Source organism: Schistocerca nitens, chromosome 11, assembly GCF_023898315.1.
Source record: "Schistocerca nitens isolate TAMUIC-IGC-003100 chromosome 11, iqSchNite1.1, whole genome shotgun sequence".
In the NCBI taxonomy this organism is placed as follows: domain Eukaryota; kingdom Metazoa; phylum Arthropoda; class Insecta; order Orthoptera; family Acrididae; genus Schistocerca; species Schistocerca nitens.
The window spans coordinates 10,448,915-10,469,715 of record NC_064624.1 but is presented as its reverse complement, the minus strand read 5'-3'; the positions used below and the strand labels follow the sequence as shown (position 1 = coordinate 10,469,715).

The 20,801-nt window shown below is 43.0% G+C and overlaps 1 protein-coding gene across 1 annotated transcript in view; it reads left to right on the top strand.

The window, feature by feature from the left end:
* LOC126213342 (poly [ADP-ribose] polymerase tankyrase-1-like) overlaps positions 1 to 20,250 on the top strand; it is a 90,172-nt gene extending 69,922 nt beyond the window's left edge. Inside the window, exon 4 of the mRNA XM_049941040.1 lies at positions 19,752 to 20,250. Within this exon, the coding sequence (XP_049796997.1) occupies positions 19,752 to 20,250 (499 nt within the window). The remainder of the gene's footprint in view (positions 1 to 19,751) is intronic.
* The last annotated feature ends 551 nt before the right edge of the window (positions 20,251 to 20,801 follow it).

Below are 20,801 nucleotides of genomic sequence, written 5' to 3'. Positions count from 1 at the left end.
TACATAACTTGGATTACACAGGTCTGCGACATAAAAATCGTTCCAAATTTATCAAGTGGTTTTTATAGTGTTCTCAACACCAATTTCAGGAAAATTGGTGAGAAAATTCCATCACGTACAGTTATTTCGCAAACGTATTTGCTAGTTTTAGCTTTTTCGATATTTCAGCACTCTAGTGAGTTTGAATTTTGGTTTTTAGGGTCTCCGTAAACTGTTATTTAGCCGTTTTTATACTAGATGTACGCAAAATAAGAGTAATCAGGAGAAACCAGCAGTATTTTCATGTCAGTGCCTGTACGCCGCGCTGCCCCTTCCCCCGCCATCACCGAGCAGTGAGCTTCTGCTGTTGTCCTCCAGTTCACAGTACCTCTTCACTCTGTGATATTCACATGATGTTGTTGCTGGTGCTTTAAAGTAGTGACTGTTTCCTTGTGCTGTGAAGTTCTTCAATGGACAGTGGCTACCAGAGGATGTATAAATTCGCCACATCGCTTGTGCTACATTTGTGGTAACTATAAAGTTAAAAAGGAACAAATAAAAAGGAACAACATTTCCGATTTTGTTGAAAAGGTATATTTCGCCTATTTTGGTATAAAGTTAGGAGAACAAGTTAAGCCTTGGGCCCCCACACAAAGTTTGTTCAGTGTGTGTTGAAGAACTGAGGCAATGGTTTCAACGTAAAAAGCAGTCCGTTCATTTTGGAATACCAATGGTTTGGAGGAGCCCAAAAATCATAGTGATGACTGCTATTTTTGTTCTTGCAGTGCAAGAAGACAGAGATTGCTTCGATTCTGGCACAACCGATCCCATTCCGTTTTCACAAACTAAACTGAATGATTTAGACCTAGGCCTTTCTAAAGAATCGGCAGAGGTTTTAGGATCTAGATTGAAAGATAAACATATATTGGCTATGGGTAGATCCTTTTCTTGGTATTGATCGAGGGAAAAGGAGTTTGTATCTTTTTTCCTCAAGAAGCTGACCTGGTGTTTTGCAGAGGTGTTCGTGGACTTACGGCCCTTTTCAAAATAGAATATGCTCCTGATCAGTGGACACTTCAAAACAAAAAAAAGCCTTAAAGCAGTACTTCCACACAACGGCAATAAGTACGTTTCTATACCAGTGGGACATTCGGTTTACTTAAAACAATGTTACTCAGGCCTTGAACTGGCTTTAAACAAACACTGCCATTCAGACCACAAATGGACATTACGTCCCGATTTAAAAGTGATTTCAATGCCGTTTGGTCAACAAAGGGCTATAGAAAGCAACACTCCATCAGAAAAGGTTGGCCCTTCAGAAAAACCTTACAGGTAAGGGTTAAGAACGTTGAGAGGAAAAGCCTTGTGGATCCCAAAAAAGTGTTTCTTCCACCACTTCACATTAAGTTGGGACTGATGAAACAATTTAAGGCATTGCCAAAAGAAGGGGAATGCTTCAGATAGCTTTGTGGACAGTTTCCTGGTTTATCCGAGGCACAGGTAAAGGAAGGAATCTGTCGGACCAGACATTAGGAAACTAATGACAGATCCCAAGTTTGTGGACAAAATGGAAACATAAGAAAAGACAGCATGCACATTTTTGAAATTAGGTGTTACAGATTTCCTAGGAAACACGAGAGATCCAAACTAAAAGACAATTGTCGCAGACATGCTCGACAACTTCAAGAAGCTGGGCTGTAACGTGAGCATTAAAGTTCATTTTCTCCATTCGGGTCTTGACTACTTCCCTGCAAGCCTTGGTGATGTAAATGAAGAGTGGGGCGAAAGATTCCACCAAGACATCCAAGAAATGGAAAGAATATATCAAGGAAGATTGAACGTCAACATGATAGCGAACTACTACTGGACGATAAAAAGTGGTGATCCTCAACGAGCCCACAGCCGGAGAAGCAATAAGAGGAGCTTCAACAGAAAACGAAAGCGTTATTATAATGACTTGTGAGATTAAAGAGAAGTGGAAGTGTGCGGGAAATGTAGTTTAGAACTTATTCATAAATAAAATAAAATTTTATTGTTACTATACCTAAAAATACTCCTTTTTCGTGAGAAAACCTGATGTGACAGAGAAAAATTGGATTGCATTTTTGAAATTGTCGTTGAAAAGTACATCAGTTATCAAATTTCAAAAAATATTTTTTTTCCGACAGTTATTTCTTCGTTGATCGGTATGACGTTAGTTGCCTCTCTTTTATTTCGAGTAAGAGCTCCTACCATTGCTCAATGTTGTCTATAAATTCTGTTTGTGACTAGTTCTGTCTCTGTCCGAATTTTCCCCAGAGGGAATTGCACATTTTGGCCACAGCCCGCTTGCCAGCATTCAGTTCAGTATTGTTAAAGCCGTGCGTGATGTCTTGCTTTCCCTCGATAATTCGACCGTATTCTTCTTTAGACTTCTAATTACCTTTCCAAGGACTAGTTTGACCTTCATGAAGGTTTTAACGTAGTTTCTGTACAGTCAATTACTTTCCCATTGAAAGTGCCACACCTCGTAAATTTCCTGTATTGTGTAGCCTTCTCGACGGCTTTGTTGAGCTCTACAGTTGTCAGAGTTCGTACAAATGCTCGCCCATAGTCACTATGGTTGCAACTACTATCAGGCTTTTCTTCTACACTTTCCGAACGTAGAGCAAACGAAAGCTTTTCCTGCTCAACTGGAAGCACAGAGTGGAACAAGCCGTGAAGCACAAGCACTTTGCATTTAACAAAACGAAATCATTCGTCGTCATTTTTTATGGCCTCAGTATCTGTACAGGATAACTAACAGATAATCGTCGTAAAACGTCACTGTCGGATATAGCCTGCCCATGTCAATATATCGCAGCTTCTTGCCTGAAACCTTGAATTTAGCAGCGTTTGTTCTTGTGCCGAAAAAGACATCTCTAGGATTCAGGGGTTCTATGACATTTACGTTCTCTTTAGAATTATTCCACTTACAGCTCCATATTTCGACACAGTTACAACCGGCGTACCCCAACTCTTGTGTGAGTTCTAAGAGATCCATGGTTTCATTGTTGACCGTTGTCGATAGTATCGGACGAATAACACACTGGACAGCCGTGCCAGAAGCAATTGTGATACTGGTAAACTGTTTTTGTGTTTGCGTTCTAGCTGTCAACATTTGCGCCACATTTTGTAACTTCTCCACCGTTCAATGCCTTCGGACATTAGGAAACGAATTCAACCACACAATTTACTCTTTGCTGAACATTTCCTTCTTTTGATGTTTGACTACAGCAATTAGGTTGAATGTATTCTGACCTGTAAATAGCCATACAAACACTAGAACTTATTATGTACTGGAAAGGATCAATGTTTCTTATTTCCAGGAAATATCTCCTAAACTCAAGGCAGCTGCTGCGCAATATGTCGTCAGAATGGAAATACTCGGAAAATTCCTTCTGGAAGTCAAACTCGTAATTTTCACCCACTTCCTGAGCGTGCCATTCTAAGAATGCTTTTCTAGCCTTACATACCACAATGTCAACACCATAGTACTTGTTTGCTGGAAGTCGCCCTACGTAATTTTGATTTTCTTATTGAAGAAGTGTGGAAAGTAACCTTTCTTCAGATCTTTCAAACTGAATGTCTTGGGAAACGTCGCGAGATCTCCTTGGATACCGTATTTACTCAGATCTAAGCCGCACTTTTTTTCCGGTTTTTGTAATTCAGAAAACCGCCTGTGGCCTAGAATCGAGTGCAAAGTAAGCGGAAGTTCTGAAAAATATTTTTAGGTGCCGCCACAACTAACTTCTGCCATCAAATATATGTAGCGCTACACAGGCATGCTTTGCAGGCACAAAGATAAATAATGGCGCTAAAACCTCTGCGTCCATAAATAAATTAAAAGAAAAGGTAGAAGAATGTAAACATTATGCGATGTATTCTTTTGTGTTTGCTGCTGTCTCACTGAAATTCTGTCTGCCTATAAACTACGAAACTCGAATGAGACAACAACAAATGCGGAAGAATATACATATCATGTTATGTTTATATTTGTATTATTCTTATGTTGAATAGTGATAGTGAGAAATGAAGCACAGCAACTGACTAGATTTTTAAATCTAAGATGAGTTTAATTTCTGTGCAGAATGTGATGCACTAAAGAGGCGTGTGCAAAGATTTTGAAACGGAGAAAATTTTTCGCTAAACTCTTAGTTCAGAACATCTCTCATAGGCTGTCTATTATTTGGTTCTTGTTGGTCATTACCAAACAAAGCAGCAGTGTAAGTAGCAACAAATAGCAGTCCTTTGGCAGTGTTTCCCTTATGAGACAATTCCTCTCTTTTTTATTTTAAATTGTAAGCCACGGTAGCGCGCACGAAAGCAAGCCATGCCGCAAGTGGGGACAGGTTGTAAACACTCATTGTCAGTACAATAATGCATTTTCAGCTTAGAGTGACTTAAACACCTATAACAAAGAGAACAGCACTCATCAGATCAAAGCAAAATAAGCAATCTGTTCAAATCGACGAAGCACGTGAGAAAGGAAGGGTATCCGTATAATGCCTGACACACAGCAATGAACGTTTAGAGAACATAGTTACGTGGAGATAGCAGCGATTGCTTGTACATGATTACTTACTGATATAGCTTTACAGTGTAAATTGCCCTGAAGATGACCCCATTGCAGGTTGAAACCGGTTGGCGACAAAATAAATAATGTGACTGTGACTGTCGCTTTGATTAATTGATGATAGAAATGGCCACCTGGTAAAGCTTAACTGTTAAGCCTACGACTCGGACCAAACTACTGTAGCTGTATCTTCATCCATTCAACCTAAATTGTGTCTCACGTTAGTGGTCTAAAACTTTTCTCTCCCCTTGAATTTAGAACCTGAAATTTCAGGTGCAGCTTAGATTCGGAAATTTTTTTTCGTTGATTTAGTCTCATTTTTCGAGCGCAGCTTAGATTAGATTCGAGTGAATACGGTAAGGTTTATGCTGTCAGTTATTCTGAGACTTAAGGAATGTATTTTTAGCACTATAATCTTCGTTCCTTGGTAAATGGTTTTGATCTTAATTCCGTTATTTACACAATACTGTAAAATAAAGTACGTATCATAAGTCTGTGTATTGTGTGCTATACATGTGTAGCCCCCGTTACTCTGTGACAGCAACCATTCACAAAATTCATTGTTTCTAAATTCGTACGTGTTTCCTTTGAAGTCATGCACAGCCACAAAGTTTGGCGTGTGTATGCCTGTATCTTGTTCTGCTTTGAAATCGGAAAAGTAGTTCCTTTCTTTGTTAGTGCATTTTTAAATATTTTGGTGCCACACCCTGTTGAAGAGGTGGAAGGAGGCGAGCTGTAATTGACACGGCTAACATTCGACGGCAGTGCGAGGGTGACGAGGCAGCGGCTGCACCGGTGACGAGTCACACGGATGGCCGCGCTGCCCTCGAGGCCGCCATTTGCTCCGTGGAACAGCAGCCTGAGGCGACACCGGTGGCGTCACACTGCCGCGAGCAAACGTCGCACACACTTCACTATTACTTCGCTAAATAGATAATTATTGTTATTCTGCCAATGCAAATGCGTGTGTAAATACTTTCATTTTAATAAAGTTCAAATTTGAGTTGTATTACTTAGAATATCATAATATTTCTTTTTCCCATTTAAATTTCGATCGCCCGAGTTTTTGACAGTTCGAGGTGGTTCCGGTCCCGTTTACCTTGAACTATCGAGACTCTCCTGTGTGTCTTGCACTTTCTGCATTAAATCCTTGGCTGTTTACCTTCATGCTTTGGTCTTAAACACAAGGTGCACACATTTCCTTTATCTTTTTTGCAGAAGTATTTGTCCTTGTGAATGCAGGATTCGTCACACGTCTTGCTATAGACATGCTGCCTAAAAAACTCTTCATATTGTTGCTGCCATTGTGGTGGTCATTATTTATGTACAAATAGTGTTGTTCCCTTTTCGCCGCCATAGGAATGGATAACCCTGTTAAAATTAACAGCAGAAACAACTTTAATCTGAACATTCAAAAGAAGCTGCTGCATCGTCGATATAGTCCAGACTGAAACCTTCTTCACAGTTCTTTTGAGTCTCGCTCACAACTCTTTTGCTAATCCTTCCCGCAGAGCTCTCCCTTTCCTAGTGTAGAGAATGTCATTATCTGTCAGTTCCTCGCACAAGTATGTTTCTGGTGATCATTGCTCGAGGACCGCACAGGCTATCGTTGTTAGTTAGTTTGTTTATGTCTATAGCAATATTTATTATTTTTGTTTCCCTTTGTACCTTCACCTCTAGGTATTTCGTAGACCTCAAAGTAAAATTTGGTGGTGTTTGTGTTTACATTTTCATTGTATCATTGGATGTTACTATTCTTTCAACCTGATCAAGTAGGTGTGAATCATTGAATTTAAATTCCTTTTCAATGAAATTGATCGATTAAAATAGTTTTCAGCAACTATTTTCATTTCGTCTCCTTGCTTGAAATCGGGCAATTTTCTTACTGCATTTATAGCTGCTTGTATAGCCTTTCTGACAGCTTTCATTAGTTACAAGGGATTCGAGTCTTTGATTGTAATGATACTAGCTGTCTGCCAAACGTTATTTCTTTAACAATGCTGTACAATCACAGAATTGAATCTGGAGCGGTAGCTTCTTTTCTTTCACTGAAGTGAACAGTTTTTTTTTTTTTTTTTGTAGCAGAAAGATTTGGCCTAGTTTTCCTGTTTTTGTGGAGCCGCGCCATTGCTATTTTTCTTCGAAAACCTCTGTAGAGAATTGAATGTGCCGAATTGTTTCCAAACGTTCCTTTTCTGAGTTCACCAAATCCAATAGGCCTTTCTTTGTATGTACTACAGAGTAACCTACCACTATCATTTGCTGCTGAGTAAATTCATTCTATAGCTTCAACAAACGCTGCTTTCTTCATTTTGTACAAACTTTTGATTCTGAAGTCTTATGCAAGGGCTCTTAATTCCTTAAGTTTTATTTTCTTTAACCTTCAAGTTTTTTTCTTCATTTGGCTCATCTAAGGACCACGCACCAATTTCAGTGCCTCCTTCATTGTTGTTCTTTCTTTTTCCTTTAGTATGCCTTCAGCATTTCACTACGTATCCTTTTTCTCTTTTGGGACCATTTTGACACTGTCTTTTTCTCCCTCTTGCCTTGGAATCATTCAATTTTTTACGCTTCTCTCTTGAAAATCTCTTTCTGTTTCATCTTTCTCACTCGTGTTGTTTCTTTCCATATCTTTCCTAACTTCTTGAGTCCAGGCTATTGTTGACTTCTTGTCCCAAAGATATCTAAAAATCTGTTTGGTTAACCTGTTGCTGTTCATTCTGTGTAAGTGTCCAAAAAATAGCAATTGCCTCTTTTGTAGTGTTCCATTTATGTTTTCAATGCTACGATACACTTCTTCATTGCTTCTGTATTTTTTGGTGCCCAAATATTTTTCGAGTTTCTTTCTAGGACTTCAGTTTTGTATAATTCGTAGTTCAGTACTAAACATTCATTTCCATAAAGAAACTCAGGTTTTCTACTATGATGTATTGCACATCTTCAAAATTTTTGACAGGCACCTTTTGTTGCAGATATTCCTTGTTATTTCACAAGTACTCTCCATTTTATGTACTCCGTTCTAAAACATATTTTTCTAAGCCTTTTTCTTGAATAATTTCTCGCAAATATTTAAATTTATTTACCATCTTTATCTGGCCAATATCTGTTGCTAGGGATTCCAGAGCATTTTTTATATTTGTCATAAATTTTATTTTTCTAAGATATTCAACCTGCTTTGTTGGCTATTTCTTCTAAGAGACTGATTTGTTAGATTTTCAGAAAGAATGGCAAAATCATTCGCAAATGCTAAACAGTGTATTTCAATACCTTTGTTTTTAGTTCCCAGTATGACTGGTGATAGCTTCTGCTCTTTCAGTTTTTGTTTCCACACTCTTACTATTTTCTCAAGTGCACAGTTAAGAGGAGTGGAAACAAGCCATTACCTTGCCTTCCACTTGTTTTTATGTCTAATGCCTTCGATATATCATCCCGAAACTTTACTTTTGATGTGGTGTTTGTGAGCGTTTCAACGGGTAAGGTTTGCTAATTTAGGTTTGATGCCAAATTCTCTGTTCATTTATCAAGTGTTTCCCTATAAACTGAGTCAAATGCATTTTTAAAATACATAAATGTTACAACTATATCTTTGGACTTTGTAAATCTGTGAATTACTAATTGTAGGTTGAAAATCTGCTCCGAGCAAAATCTGCCCTTTCTAAAACCACTGTCATACTCTCCCAAATGGTTACCAAGTGTTGCTCCTTCCATGTTTAATAGTATTGTTGAAAATTTTGTTACACATTATATATTTTTTTAAATCCGTGTTTCTGCTAATTCAGTTTTCGTGACACTGTTTGTGCGCATGAACCGCTGCGAAGCATTCCCTGTTGTAATCTGTGGCACACTAAGAGAAGCAGGATGTGGCGGCGTTGTCTGCAGCTGGTCTCCTCCGTCAACAGATGTCGCCGAGGTTTGCGCCGTGTTAATTACTGCAGTACGTGTTTGGCTTTACTCGTTACAGAAATGCAGATGGGACGGTCATGGCAACTGAAAATTAGAGAGAATTGAAGTTTGCGTTTGGTCTCTTCAGACGAGCTGCACCTATCTTGCAAAAACCTTACATTTCGTGCGAGAAATAAGGTGACTGTAGGTGCTTTCAGAAAGTGCTGCATTGCCGCACCAACCGTATGTACAAGTTGCAAATGCTTGACCTCGCTCCCTGGTCTGCCTCAGGCTAGCGAGTCGCCACTGTTCCTGTGTTCTGCCCCCCCCCCTCCCCCCCCCCCCCCCGTCCTCCCCGTCCCCCAGTTAAAGACGGGCGACAGATGCAAGAAGGAGCAGCTCCCATCACGTTGCGGATCATCGAGAGAGAAAGAAAACCCTGGAAGGTGGAAGATGAGAGAGGACTTGAAACAAAAAATCCCTCTGGGGTTTCCTTCAGGTGGCACCGAAGGTTTTGCACTTTTTGCATCAACAATTTTAACTGATCTCAACCCATTATAAAATTATGCTAACAACTTAGCGTCACGGAGATATTTGATATCGTTAACCAGTTCGTCTCGGGTGTAGTCATAATCCTCGATATTGAAATAGTTCACGTGGTAGTCGATGCTCAAGTTTTCCTTCATTCTTTGGTTGAGATTTATCGAATTTGGATTGTACTCGAGCCTCGGCATTTCTTCACTATTTGGGTGTCTGACCGTGATGCTTTTGCAAATTTCTTCTGTGCACTCTGATGACACGGTAAGTGTAATCGCAGTAATCGTCAAATAATTTCGAGAGTATGAACATGTTTCAAATTTTCATTTTTAGGGGCAAGATGAGGCAGTAATTGATGTGAATTTTGAATTTGCCCTTCATAATACTGTTCAAACTTTCGAAGTGAATCATTTGGCCTCGTTACATCTCTTTAATTCTGTACTCACCGTGTTTTCTAAGGGCAGGCGTACACGGAAGACTTGCTGTCGCGCAACCGTTTCGTCTTTGTTGCTTTATTGTTGCTTCTGCTTTTGAGAGCTCGCACACGATGAGCAACTGTTTCCTGACAGCGGACCCGTTTTCAAGGGTTTCTGTAGCGCAGTCGAGCAGTGCTCAGGGAGCGATTGTTTTGGGACTGCAGTGGTTTGTGCTGTTATCATTCGACAAAGGACAAAACGGGAAAGGAAGTACTGGATTCGCCAACTTACGTGTGAAAGACGAAATATTAAAGTGAGTGCAGGTATAAAGTTTAAACACTGTTACGTTTAGTGACATCGTACATAGTTTCTGATCCATGTGGAGGCACAGAAAAATTTGTCGGGTATGAGTTTACACTGTCTCAATCATGAGGAGAGGTAAGGATGGTTTAGGAGCTGTTTCCGGCAGTAGGTTGTTTGTCGGACGTAGATGTTCCAGTAAACACTCGTGCAGGGGTGAAGAAGCTAGTACATCGAACGCCACAACTGAAACCGTCACATGTGTCATTTGGTACACACGTGTTCTGGAAAAGTCTCATTACCTGAAGAACCTCAATTTGTGCATCAATCATTTGGTGTGTGGGTATTGGTTTCAGCGTAGCTATGAGAGACAATGCAAATTGTGTTGCAGTGTCTTCCATTGATGAAGCAGTTTCTTTCTTCTCTCGAAGTATATCGAGTAAAGTTTCTTCCTAACTTCTTCTTTGGATTGTAGAAGGTATGTGGAGATAGAACAATGGGTGGCCTTTGAAGGTTCGTGGACTTTGAAGGTTCTGTTTCCTCAGGTTCCTCATTGCTTATTACTGTTTCAGCATTTCCACTTGCATCACGTACTTCTACGGTTGGTAGAAGAAACAAGTTGATTTGTACTTTCACGCTTTCCGTGGCTGCTTGTCCCGACTTGGCCAATTTTTGCTCACGCAATTCTCTTGCAGAGCATGTCCTTCGATTTTTCCGTCTTTGTTGTACCAGTGTTCCTAGGAAACAAATAATAAATTGAAATGTTTGACATTGTTGTAGATGTTAATTTATTTTCGTGAAATAAAAATGAAAACTATTATTCAGTTACATAACTTTTCAGGTATGCAGTGACTGGATCAAGTTTAAATGATCTTCCATACAACTATTTCATTTGCGCTAGCACAGTCTGCAAAATAGTGAAAGCAACATGCACTGAAATATGGAATGTTTTGCAATGTATGGTTATGCCAGAGAAATGTGAGGAAGAGTTGTTGGCTGAACAGTTCTATAAAAAAAATAAAAATAAAAAAAAAATTCTGCAACACGATACAGATGGAAAACGTATTCGAATAATACAACTTCAAAGTTCTGGCTCAGATTTTTTTTAATTATAAAAAAATCTCTCCGGTGGTATATATGGCATGGGTCGATGCTGAATACCAATTTGTCTTCATAGATGTCGGTGCAAATGGAGCAGCAGGTGATTTCCCAGTTTTTAATAATTTGAATATGGGCGAAAAGCTATGACGTAACCTTCTGAACATACCGAACATTGCCTAACGACCCAGAAGGCAAAGTAATGCATTTTTGTTTGCTGAAGCTTTTGGTTTATTGAGGCACATTTTGCGCCCATTTGCTACTAAAGTGCTAACCTCGTGGAAGAAAATTTTCAACTGTAGGCGTACAACTACTGGTCATACGGTTGAATGCACATTTGGCATACTGGTGAACAAATGGCACATTTTCCGTAGACCTTATGATGTTACCGTCGATTTCTGTCGTACAATAATTAAAGCATGTTGTGTGCTCCACAATTTTGTACGCAGAAGAGATGAAATAGACTTTACAGATATTGCTTACGAATGTCCTCAGCAGCCTATAGACCATGCTGGAGTTTTATCTGCTGTCAATATACGCAGATACACTCCTGGAAATTGAAATAAGAACACCGTGAATTCATTGTCCCAGGAAGGGGAAACTTTGACACATTCCTGGGGTCAGATACATCACATGATCACACTGACAGAACCACAGGCACATAGACACAGGCAACAGAGCATGCACAATGTCGGCACTAGTACAGTGTATATCCACCTTTCGCAGCAATGCAGGCTGCTATTCTCCCATGGAGACGATCGTAGAGATGCTGGATGTAGTCCTGTGGAACGGCTTGCCATGCCATTTCCACCTGGCGCCTCAGTTGGACCAGCGTTCGTGCTGGACGTGCAGACCGCGTGAGACGACTCTTCATCCAGTCCCAAACATGCTCAATGGGGGACAGATCCGGAGATCTTGCTGGCCAGGGTAGTTGACTTACACCTTCTAGAGCACGTTGGGTGGCACGGGATACATGCGGACGTGCATTGTCCTGTTGGAACAGCAAGTTCCCTTGCCGGTCTAGGAATGGTAGAACGATGGGTTCGATGACGGTTTGGATGTACCGTGCACTATTCAGTGTCCCCTCGACGATCACCAGTGGTGTACGGACAGTGTAGGAGATCGCTCCCCACACCATGATGCCGGGTGTTGGCCCTGTGTGCCTCGGTCGTATGCAGTCCTGATTGTGGCGCTTACCTGCACGGCGCCAAACACGCATACGACCATCATTGGCACCAAGGCAGAAGCGACTCTCATCGCTGAAGACGACACGTCTCCATTCGTCCCTCCATTCACGCCTGTCGCGACACCACTGGAGGTGGGCTGCACGATGTTGGGGCGTGAGCGGAAGACGGCCTAACGGTGTGCGGGACCGTAGCCCAGCTTCATGGAGACGGTTGCGAATGGTCCTCGCCGATACCCCAGGAGCAACAGTGTCCCTAATTTGCTGGGAAGTGGCGGTGCGGTCCCCTACGGCACTGCATAGGATCCTACGGTCTTGGCGTGCATCCGTGCGTCGCTGCGGTCCGGTCCCAGGTCGACGGGCACGTGCACCTTCCGCCGACCACTGGCGACAACATCGATGTACTGTGGAGACCTCACGCCCCACGTGTTGAGCAATTCGGCGGTACGTCCACCCGGCCTCCCGCATGCCCACTATACGCCCTCGCTCAAAGTCCGTCAACTGCACACACGGTTCACGTCCACGCTGTCGCGGCATGCTACCAGTGTTAAAGACTGCGATGGAGCTCCGTATGCCACGGCAAACTGGCTGACACTGACGGCGGCGGTGCACAAATGCTGCGCAGCTAGCGCCATTCGACGGCCAACACCGCGGTTCCTGGTGTGTCCGCTGTGCCGTGCGTGTGATCATTGCTTGTACAGCCCTCTCGCAGTGTCCGGAGCAAGTATGGTGGGTCTGACACACCGGTGTCAATGTGTTCTTTTTTCCATTTCCAGGAGTGTATTATACGTCTCCTGAAGGATCTGTTCCATGGCAGTACAATGGACTCTGATTTCACTACGATTCAACAATATTGAAAAACTTAGTTGTTCTATACGCAAAACATTATTAAGAAGTGTAAGATAATAATAATGTTGAAAGTATGTCAATAAAATCAACTCTGTAAAATAGAAACTTGTCTGCTTGGCGTTGTTTTGTGGAGGATGTCCCCAGATTGTACTACAGACAGTTCTTCCCACACTTTGCTTTTCAAATTAGCTTCAGAATAATCTTTCAGAGTTCTATATTGAATAGTGCAGGCTTGTTTTCTACTTCATTTACGATCAGTTCACTATCGGTGTCTTCGTCCCTCACAACAGCCAGTGTACGAACTCGCAAGTTTCCAACTGCAGGCAGCAGAGATGGCGACTGCATTGTCGGCCGAGCACACGCGCTCGTGTATCCTGTGGGGGGGACAGGACGGAGGCAGTTGGTTCGCACTTCTGTCGGCGGCCGGAGCAACTGAAAAGTTGTCTCTGGGGAGTCGCTGTGTGTGTGTGTGTGTGCGGTCTTACGTATTATGGTACAGACTCTGCAAAAGACGAGGCAGTTGCACGACGAAAGTTCTCCCTTGTGCGCCCGCCCTAATGGAAGGCAAGACTTCTTCAAACACCCAATCACTACAATCACTAAATTTAACAGTGAGAGGCATTGTTGTCTTAAGCACTAACATGTAGAGTCCGGTTTCATTGACAAAATTTGTCGCTTACAGCTACACAACAATTTTTTTTATTCACAGGTATCTTTTTCTCTAACATTATCTTTCAAGGCGTGTCTAGAATTTGCATACTCGAGAACATCACATACATCGTTGGCCTCGAACCAGAGATTATTATGTTGATCTAATTCTATAATGTCGCCAGTGGATCATAAGACTTGGCGTCTAAGGAGGACATTTGTACAAAATTACAAATGCTAGCACGTAAATACAATAAATTGATATAAAACATAGCTAGAGCTCGATTGCGAGTGTAAGAATCTTTTACCAGATAGATACAACAATGTGTCGAATTACGAGGACTACGAAACGCTGAAAGGCACACTTAAGATATATAAGGGTTACAAGAATGTCAATGGCTGTGACGTTCACGATATCGAATTCTGTTAAATTCTTGCGGTTTATCGACGATAAGAATCACAGGAAACGTGAGACCTGTTTCTTTTTAAAATTTCTCCTTAAATATATTTGCAAAGTACGATTAAAAGCTTGTTAAAAAAGCGAAGAACAGAACGTTTGAACAGCTGAAAAGTTAGTTCCACGAGTGGAAGACGAAGCCGATAACAGAATACGAGGAGTATAAGAAAGGCGTCCAGCCTGTGACCGATAAACTGAATGCTTTAGGGAAAGACGTTACTGGTGCTGTAGCGAAAAATGGAGAGGTTGAAATAGCTAGTTCTTTAGGAAGGGAATTACGACAATGTGTGTCCTATTCCGACTACATCTGAGGAATAACCTTTTGAAAGAAGTTTATTTGTGGATGATGATCCGATCATGCCAAAGACACGCAAGAGGCTTGAGCCCTCGTTGCAGCAAATTGAGGAAGAAGACCGGGAGAAGAAGAAGGCTGTTAGAAACTAAACAACACCTTATCTTGGGCTGGAAGTATCAAAATGCTTGGGCGGTCTCGTCGTACAGTATTTGGCTTAAGGTTTGACAGTCGAAAGCATTACATGGGCGGTTCCGAACTAACGTTTAACAATGACACTATTTCTGTCAGAGGTAGCAGTTTTCCGTGCCAGCAATGAATTCATGAAACTGCTAACCCGAAAAAAACGTAGCATTCGAAGACTACACGCCTGATGACCGTGAAGCATATACAACTATGCTGAAGGAAACTAATGCAATATTTCACCACTATGATCCAAATACGAATAAACCCAAGTCAAACCGCAGTGAAAAGTGCATCATCATTATTCCGATATAGCAGTTGTTCGTCTTGTGTAGTAATTCTACATCAGTGGCCAGTCACCAGTCAATAGCAAAAGAGGAATGGGCTTGAACCCGTTCAGCACATAGAATTCATCCTAGAAACATCCCCCATGCTGTGGCTAAGCCATGTCTCCGCAATATCCTTTCTTCCAGGAGTGCTAGTTCTGCAAGGTTCGCAGGAGAGCTTCTGTAAAGTATGGAAGGTAGGAGACGAGGTACTGGCGGAATTAAAGCTGTGAGGACGGGTCGTGAGTCGTGCTTGGGTAGCTCAGTCGGTAGAGCACTTGCCCGCGAAAGGCATAGGTCCCGAGTTCGAGTCTCGGTCCGGCACACAATTTTAATCTGCCAGGAAGTTTCTGTTGAGTATGTTTGGATGAATGATCTCAGATCTAATCGACTAGGTGATGGTGGTTCACGGTGAAGAGAATGCAGCTGGTAGGTCGCTGGGGTTTGCAGAAGTGGAAGAACAGGGAAGCCGGAATGAAGTGTTGCGGACAAACCCGATGTGTGACTAAAGCGGACGATGGACCCATCAGGCGCCTTTCATTGTGCCACCTGCGTGCAGGTAGCATTTTTAGCAAAGTGTTTGTTGGTATGCCTGAACGTCCAACGTTTTGCTTTAAATTTTTGCTCTAAAGGGAATAGGCAGGCTGCTATCTCAGGGTGTCTACGACCCGGGAGATCCGCGAAAAACCCGGGAATTTTTTGATCTGGGAGGAAACCGGGAAAAACCGGGAATTGTTTAGAATTGCGGGAAGTTTTCATTGTTTTAGTTTTCAGTTAAATTTTTGTGATTTTGATCGGTGAGGAACAATTCTCTCATCCCGCGACTGCAGAATAATACTGCAGCAACAAAACATGAACGACAGAAAAGAAACGAAAATAAAACTTTAGTTGCGAAGGAAATGCGCCACATTCAACAACAAAACACAGTGCTCATATAAGCTTCTGCCAACAGCAAAGTATGTCGAAGTCTTTAGGAAGACTGTGCAGTGCTCGATAACAGCAAATTGCCTCGGATGAGCGTCATGTGACGACTGTTTGAATTGGATTCGTTTGAACAGGTGCGGGCGGTCTCTCGCGCATGCGCAGTCCGTGCTCCCTGTTGTGGTTACAGAAGTGTGGCTGGGAGCCGCCATCTGACGCCGCCGCCCTTGGGAAATGCGGTGGACCCGGGGCTGGTGCAGAGAGCAGCCCCAGCTGTGGTGGGCGGGTGGGTCGCCCCCACGTGGCCTGTGTGTACGTTCAGCGGTTTTACCGTTTCCTCTTCGTTTATTGCTCTCACGTTAAATTAAAAGAAAACGGATTTTTGTGACAGGGAGCTATCAACTGAATTAAAATACGTTCGCATAATTACGGAGGGCTAAAGTATGTTACTGGTTTCAGATTTTATTTCCACCTTTCTGACAGTCAAGAAGTAATCGCTTTGCAGAAGAATCAAGCTATTTTTCAAGGTTCGCTAAAGAGATTTGGCTTTTAATAATCTTTTCTGCTCAGGCAGTCAGTATTGCCTAGTTTCAACTGTTCGCTGCGCATCGAGTCCACTTATGGTATTATGCCGTAATAAAGAACCAAACATAATATCATGCAGTACTGGTGCTGCAAGAAAATTAACATCCGAATCTCGACTTAGGAATGCGCGCTTTAAGCCGAATTTTGCATTTGAGTGTGGTGCACGAAATCCGGATGTTCTTGAAGTAATCCTGTGATGTCTTGTTTCTTTCGTGACATAATGTAAGATCTTTCAGAGTTTTTTACACGTAGGAACATGAGGGCTTCCTGCGTCATCGTAGCTGCGCAAGCGCGGTGACTCCTTCCACCTGGCGCTCTCTGTCAACTGCTGAAACGAACCTCATATTTCTAACAGGTCGCGGGAAAATACTGAGAATGGTCGTTTCAAAAACGTACAGCGTAAATTTCCTTTTACGCAAGATGAACTATGTGCGAGAATGTACGATGAATTTATTAAATCATAGAGCGTTTGACTCTCATTTAAAAATCAACTCCTTGGTGATGAGCGATTTAGAGGAATTTAGAGTCCAGAAGATGACATTTGGGTCGCTACTTAAAATTTACTGGCAGGTTAGTGTGACGTGTATTAAAGTGTAACACGCGCACAGATCATCAATATTGTATGTGCAGCCTTAGCTTCTCTTGCAGCTTATTAATCTTTGAGATCAATATTATATTGAATGCTTTGTATATTGATTTAAACCATCAAATTTTCTTATTTGTGTCTTGGCGCTACTTACGAGTGATGTTGCTATTGGCTGACTACATAGCTTGTCGTGTGCTGTCATCTGCTGGCGAGATCACGTGACATGAGCTACGGCTGGCTTACAAAAGCTCTTTGCAATCTCGTTTTCAATGCATCGGAAAGTAACGTGCGGTGTTTAGTGGAATCCGAATTTATACCTCCATAATAAAAACATATGCACGACATCAAAGGTCTTGCAAAACGTTTTTTCCCCGCTGAGTTTCTTTTTGTAAAGGGCCGGGGAATACTACGTCGGTATAAGAATCAAAGGAGTGATGAGTTTTACAGTGGCAAGGAAGATTATAGTGTCACTTAACACGGAAAAAAGTGTATTTTGACCCGGGAGAAAGTGTATTTTTAACCGAGAAGTCGAGGAAAAATGCGGGAATTTTTTTCCTTGTGCACGTATACGCGCTGCATAGCTTGTTGATGTACAGAACATGTAATAATAAGTCGATAGTTCTACAACTCTAAAACCAGTAGTATACTTACAATGTGCAGCCGATATTTTTATACGCAGGAGTGTCCCGATATTTTGTCCGCCGACACACACTTTTTTCAAGAAATCGAGGGGTTGGTATCGGCAGTTTAATAAATATCGATGTATTGGACACTCTATATTTTTAAAAATATCGACAATTCTGGTGTAGCGCCGACTGCCGTTCCGCAGCCGAAGTCTGTCAATTGCGGCCGTGCGGCCATCAGAGAAGACGGCGGCAGCCCTTGCAGGCGAGCCAGCCGAGTAGAGGGGGCAGCGCGGCCGACGCTCGGCCCTTCCTGCAGCTCGCGTGCGCCACGCCGCAGCCGCCGGCTCAGTCTAACATTCGACCTGGTCTCTGCTCGATGGCACGCGGTTGCTTCCCGATGGTGAAACACCTGGTCTCAGGACGAAATTACAAACTAGTCGCAATTGTACGTAGACGGAATACACTTTATTTAAACACTTTGAGCACATACTGAAATGTGTTGGACAGTCGCTGACTGGCGGTAGGGGGCGTCGCTTGTGAGGGTCGCCTGCCCTGGGGGCCCTCTGCCCTGGACGCGGTACAGTGTGTCCGTCAAGTCGTGCGCCCTCTCCGCTCCACAGTGCTGTCCCGGCGACCCAGTCTGGCCACACAGCCTGGCGGCGCCCACTCCCACCTCAGCGACTGCCCTGTCCAGAAAAACACGACATTACCGAGTAAATTGCACTAACACTGGAACAGGAATCTAATGTCAGCGTTCCCGTATCTGTTAGAAATATAAAAGCGGATGCCTGTTCGTGTTAATGTGTGTTCGTGTACAACTTCATCCAGAATTGGAGGATACATTCCGTCCGATACGATTTTTAAACAACACATAGTGCAGCTGTATTGGACAATTTCAGCCTTTCCTTCGATGGGGTGCTCTGAAACGCGACAACTCTTGCGACACGAGTAGTGCTCAAAAGTAACGGCGTTTTCGCCATTTTGCGTTCTTTTAAACTGAGATTCGCAAGACTTTTTTGTCGTTGTGTAGGTAAACATGCCTGAAAAGTATGTCTCCACCAGGTAAATGGGATATTTAGTTTGTCACATCTTGGAAAGGTTATTGCTGTGTTACTAGAATCGGCGATTATTTGTTTAATGTAAAAGCGGTTTATCGCGTTTGTACTACATTTGGCTATGGGAACGGACTCAAATTCATCAATCTTTTAGAGACATTAGATTTTGCTTTTGTCGAATCTACTATCAGTACGGGAAGAGTTTACGACTGGTGTAAATATTTCTTCGATTTCAACAGTCTGGTGCGGCACAAATTCCTGTCACAAGGTGAAACGGTCAGCAAGCAGTAAAACCTACAAACTCAACGCCAGCGGCATGACGCAATCCGAAAAAAAAAAAACCTCCAGATTTGTGGCGGAACAGTTGATGATTTCTGCACTGCGATAACGCATCTGCTTAGAATTCGTTGCGTGTTCGTGAGTGTTTGGCTACAAACCATACTGTGGTGACGCCCTTGGCTGCACGATCACCTGATGTGAAATTTTATTCCTAAAAATTAAGACGAACCTTAAAGGGCTGTCTTTTCCATATACAGATGAGATTTGAAACGCATCGCGGAGAGAACTACAGGGTATCACAACAAAACTTGCAGAATTGTTTGACACAGCGGAACAAACACTGGAATAAATGTATTCACATGCAGTGGAAAATATTTTGATGAAGACAACATTGATGTAGAGTAATACATAAACCGAGCAATGGATCCAATATTCACTGCTCTCGATTTCACTAATATTGTCCTTGTTGCGACCTACCGTTTGTTAACAGACGAGGAAGTTGTATTTCTGTACTTACAGATCTGATCAGTTGCCTGTGTTTTCTTCCCGAGTGTCGGAAGGGATTGCTGCAAAGACAATCTAGCATTAGAGGTGTGTTTCTCTGAAGCTCAAAGATCAGTTACCAACAGGATGCTGACGTCACAGGAGGTGACTCCTCGGAGTGAATTAGGAGAAAAAGTTAAAACAGCTGGTAATGAGATGCAGTGCACCAATTTTTAACGGGAAGCGGCTGCAGATTTCGATGATGGGATACTGGTATGTGTCTGTGATACGCAGGTTGATCTGTATCGTAGAGGGAAGATTTCTATATTTGTAACTCGTCGCTGGGCAGAAGTGTATTGAGGGCTGCTGGAAGTTTCGCGTCTGTGACTGTTTCTTTCATTCGCTGTGTGTGTGTGTGTGTGTGTGTGTGTGTGTGTGTAGTAGAGTGAGAGAGTGTCGATGTTTTGTGCAGGAGCCTCTCTCAACAAGAGAGAGGGAGGAGGCTGATAGAGGCGGCCAAGCAGGGGGCGGCGGAGCAGCTGCGCGAGTTGCTGGCGGCGGGGGCGGACGTGGGGGCGAGGGAGGAGGAGTGGGGGGACGGCTGGACCGCCCTGTTCTGGGCAGCATATAAGGGTCACGTGGCGGCGGCCAGCTGCCTCGTCGGCGCCGGCGCGGAGGTCGACGCCAGGACCAGCCGGTATCAGAGCACGCCGCTGCACGTGGCTGCAGACAGTGGCCACGCTGGTGTGGTGCGGCTGCTGGCCGGCGCCTCTGCTTACCCCAACGCCAGGGATTTCCTGGGGCGGACGCCGCTGCACTGGGCGGCAGTGGGGGGCCACGCAGAGGCGGCGGCTGAGCTGCTCCTGGCGGGGGCGGACAGGGGGGCCCTGGATGACGAAGCTAGGACCCCCCTGGACCTCGCCAGGGAGAAAGGAAAGCAGCAGCTGGTGGATATGCTGAGACAACGCTGACATACGGCATTCAGGAAGCACAATCAGTTACATCATATGTGTTGGTCTTTCAAATAAAGAATACAAAAAATCAGTCCTTTGTTCATTTATTTGTACATACCATTTTGTGCTGCGTATGACAACTCCGGTAACACCGTGACAACGACGAGAGATATCTGTAAAATAACGTGAGGAGCCCTTCTTTTCACAATTCAGTCCGTAAAATACTTCACGATCAGTTTTTGCAAAAGCTGAGTAACAACTGAAAAACACTCCACTGTTACTAAGCACGACTTGTCTCTCTCAAGATTGTCTTCCTCATGGTGTACAAGATATGCAAGAAACTTACAACAACACAGCCGACAACTGTCATGACCGCCTGCATTTGAAAATGTCAGCACTCAATCTCTTTGAAGACACGAATGGCGCAATATTGTTGGTTGTCTACCACATCACGCAGCTGCACTAACGTTCGTTGTTCGAACCAGTCCACTATATTACCCCATTACTGGAAACTATCTGCTGCTAGCATGTGTGGTGTTATGTTACACCAGCATATACTCCACCATACT